Raw genomic sequence first — 3,304 nt, forward strand, 5'->3', positions numbered from 1 at the left:
CACACACACACACTGCACTTGGACAAATGCACTTGAACACATGCGCTGTACCATATACTCACAAACAAACACATACAAACAAACACACCTGGATACATGGGCACACACACCCACACACAAACACGCCAATACATACACCCTTACTCAAACAAAGGTGGAAACTTCTGAAAGCAGACTGGTTATTTGTTCAACAGACAGTTAAAAGATAAATAAGGGGGATTATGTTGACGACTTCCATGGAACAGAAAGAAAGGGGGGGGAGAACATGTTCTGACCCCCTCAGAAGAAAACCATTAAGCATCTGAACCAACAGGAGGAGGTGAGGACAAGAAGGGAGGGGCAGGGATCCCCATGATGTCTCACCCTCCCTTTGGACAGCTGCCAATGTTTTTCCGGAGACTTCCATCCTTAGTCTCTGCTTCAAATCTCCTGTTGATTTTGGACAGCTGCAATGATACTCGATCCTTCTCTCTCGACTGGAAGACGTTTTTAAGTGATCAGCGTTTGTTTGCTGTAATGTGTTCATAGACACACATGTTGATGATACCATATCCGATCACTGCCTTAGATCTCGGCAGAGTCAACATGCCAGGATAACACTACCGTGGAGTCAATACTGATGAGAGAACAGTAACAACATGATCTCATAGCCACACACACTGAGAATTGTATCTTCCTAGCACTAGAGCTTACTGTGCATTACAGCCCTTTTCCTTGAAAACTCTGAGTCTGAGTCCCTGGAAATGTTTTTGGGAGAGTGTATCAGATGGACACGCGACCAGATGTGTTTTGTGGTGGGAACTCCAAAATAGTTCCATGGATAAAAAAAATGCAACGAGAAGCCCACCTCCCCATCTCCCTACAACCACTGGACTTTCCAAATCTGTGTGGTTCCGAGTATGATTGGGGTGGTGTGTGTGTGGGGGCAAAGGTGGGTGACTGCTCGTGACTCGTGACTGCTTTCATTCAAGAGCAGTGATGTCAGGTCAGGGGCATGAGCCACAGCCCACTGCAACGGGGAGAGCATGACGAGGCTGAGCTGTAACCTGAAGCCTAACACAGCCAGCAAGCGAGAGAGAGAGAGAGATAGAGAGAGACAGGGAGAGCAAGAGAGGGTGAGGCAGGGAGTGTGGGAGAGAGAGAGAGAGAATGGAAATAAAGGGAAGGAGGGAGTAAGAAAGTGAAAGAAACAAAGGAGCGAGAAAAACACTCAGACACACAGGGGCAAAGTAGAGAGAGAGAGAGAGAGAGAGAGAGAGAGAGAGAGAGAGAGGGGAGAGAGAGAGAGAGAGAGAGAGAGAGAGAGAGAGAGAGAGGGGAGAGAGAGAGAGAGAGAGGAGAGAGAGGGAGAGACTCGCCGAGGGTGATGTCAAACCAGCTGAGCTCAGAAAGTAAACAGAGCTCCGAGCAGCAGCATGCTTTCAGCGCCACAGCAGCAGCGGTGGCCAGGACAGCCCCTCGGGGGGACCCGAACACTTGCGCACACACGCCGGGGCCCCTGCGGCCGGCTCCGCAACACACTCTTCATCACCTCCGTCCTCATCCTCTGCCTGCTGGTCTCCCAGGGGAGCGCTTGGCCCCTCGGTAGGTGACCCAACGATCAACTTTATCCCCCTTTCTTTGTCTCTCTCTCTCTCTTTCATGTCTTTCATTCTCTGTCCTTCTCCGGGAGTTTCTCTCTCTCTCTCTATCTCTCTTTAATTCAAAAGGTGCTTTATTGGCATGACAAAAAAGGTATTTGTATTGCCAAAGCAATCATGAAGAAAAATGTATAGAACTAGCTACTCTCTCTCTCTCTCTCTCTCTCTGTACATCTCTTCTGGTGTCATCTCTTTGGTGTCTCCTTTGTTCTCAAAAGCTCAGCATCAACACTCTTCTTTTCCTTCTTAAGCAAGTGAGAGAACATTTCACTTTTTTAACCCATTGCTGTTTTAAAGCCCACTGTGGGATGGTGTGTGTGTGTGTGTGTGTGCGTGTGTATGTGTGGAGTATATAGTGTGGACCAGGGTTGTGCACAATTCAAATTGCAATTCTGCTTCCTGTTTGCTACCTCAATTGAAATGCAAGTGAAATTCAAGAATTGAATTGGAATTTAAGAGCCAGTTTCAATTCATTTTTGGAATTTTGCACAAGCCTGGTGTGGACTATGTGTTTACATGGTTAGGACGTTCAGCACAGGACATGTGAGGAGGAGCCTTTGCATTGCCAGTTGAATTGTCCTCTCTTTCGTGTACCAGTAGGGACTCCACATGAGCTGTTTTCAGATGGAACCCAAGCATGCAGCAGTTTCTGAATGTTTGGAGTTCCTTAAGAACCACATCATTTTTGTGATCGCTACGGTTACGTTAGGGTGTTGCCATTCAAACAGAGTGGAAATATTTGCTTCCAGTACAAACAAATCTAAGGAATCAGAGGATCATTCAGCTAACTCTAACATAACACAGTGTACATGCACTGTGTATACATCAGTATCAGCTGCAAGTCCAGATCACAATCCATAAACAGACACAATAGTAAATAAAATCTCCATGAGGTTCTTAATTGACTCCATCAGGGCAAGCGATCAGGGCTCTGGATTACACTTGCTGAATGCCTACAGGCAGTTATGAGCATGTGAGGGGAGTGTTTTTTTTTTTTTTTTTTGTGGGGGTAGAAACAATTACAGACACTCTCATTATCTCCCTTGTTCAGTTGGCTACTGGGGTGCTGCCTGAGAGATTGGAGTCTGGAGGATAAACAGCTCAAGAGAGAGAGGACGGCTGCTATGCCTGCTCTGCTCTGTGTGCGTGTGCGTGTGTGTGTGTGTGTGTGTGTGTGTGTGTGTGTGTGTGTGTGTGTGTGTGTGTGTGTTTGTGTGTGTGTGTGTGTGTGCGTGTGTGTGTGTGTGTGTGTGTGTGTGTGCAAGCTGAGGGGAGGCTGTTTTCCAGTCCGGACAAAGGAACGAAAATAAAGATGAATTCTTGACTGTTGTGTAATCCTCCAGTAACTCAGCTGAGCTGAGATCAGTGTTCTGGCCTGCCGCCTGGCCCATTTGAAATCATTGCACTGACCTCAGTGCAGCGGTTTGGAAAGCGACGCAACGGGACCGGTTCGGGTCGGAGAGAGAGCCATCAGAGTTTCCCCCCTTTTGGTCTTTCCTGGCCGACACATGGCCCTGATGCCGAACAGACGCTCCTGACATACTCCAACCCCCCCCCCCCGACCATCGTCCATCAGTCCCCAGCGTACCATTCCGACAACTCCCAAAATCCTCTGCTGTCAAGCCCAACATGAGCCTCCCTGATTGCTTATTTGGTTTAGATCC

The 3,304-nt window shown here is 47.9% G+C and overlaps 1 protein-coding gene across 1 annotated transcript in view; it reads left to right on the forward strand.

Moving 5' to 3' along the window:
* The first annotated feature begins 1,321 nt into the window (after positions 1 to 1,321).
* pamr1b (peptidase domain containing associated with muscle regeneration 1b) overlaps positions 1,322 to 3,304 on the forward strand; it is a 39,256-nt gene continuing 37,273 nt past the window's right edge. Inside the window, exon 1 of the mRNA XM_048256145.1 lies at positions 1,322 to 1,584. Coding sequence (XP_048112102.1) covers positions 1,416 to 1,584 — 169 coding nt within the window. The 5' untranslated portion in view covers positions 1,322 to 1,415. The remainder of the gene's footprint in view (positions 1,585 to 3,304) is intronic.

The sequence above is a fragment of the Alosa alosa genome, chromosome 11, assembly GCF_017589495.1.
Source record: "Alosa alosa isolate M-15738 ecotype Scorff River chromosome 11, AALO_Geno_1.1, whole genome shotgun sequence".
NCBI lineage: Eukaryota > Metazoa > Chordata > Actinopteri > Clupeiformes > Clupeidae > Alosa > Alosa alosa.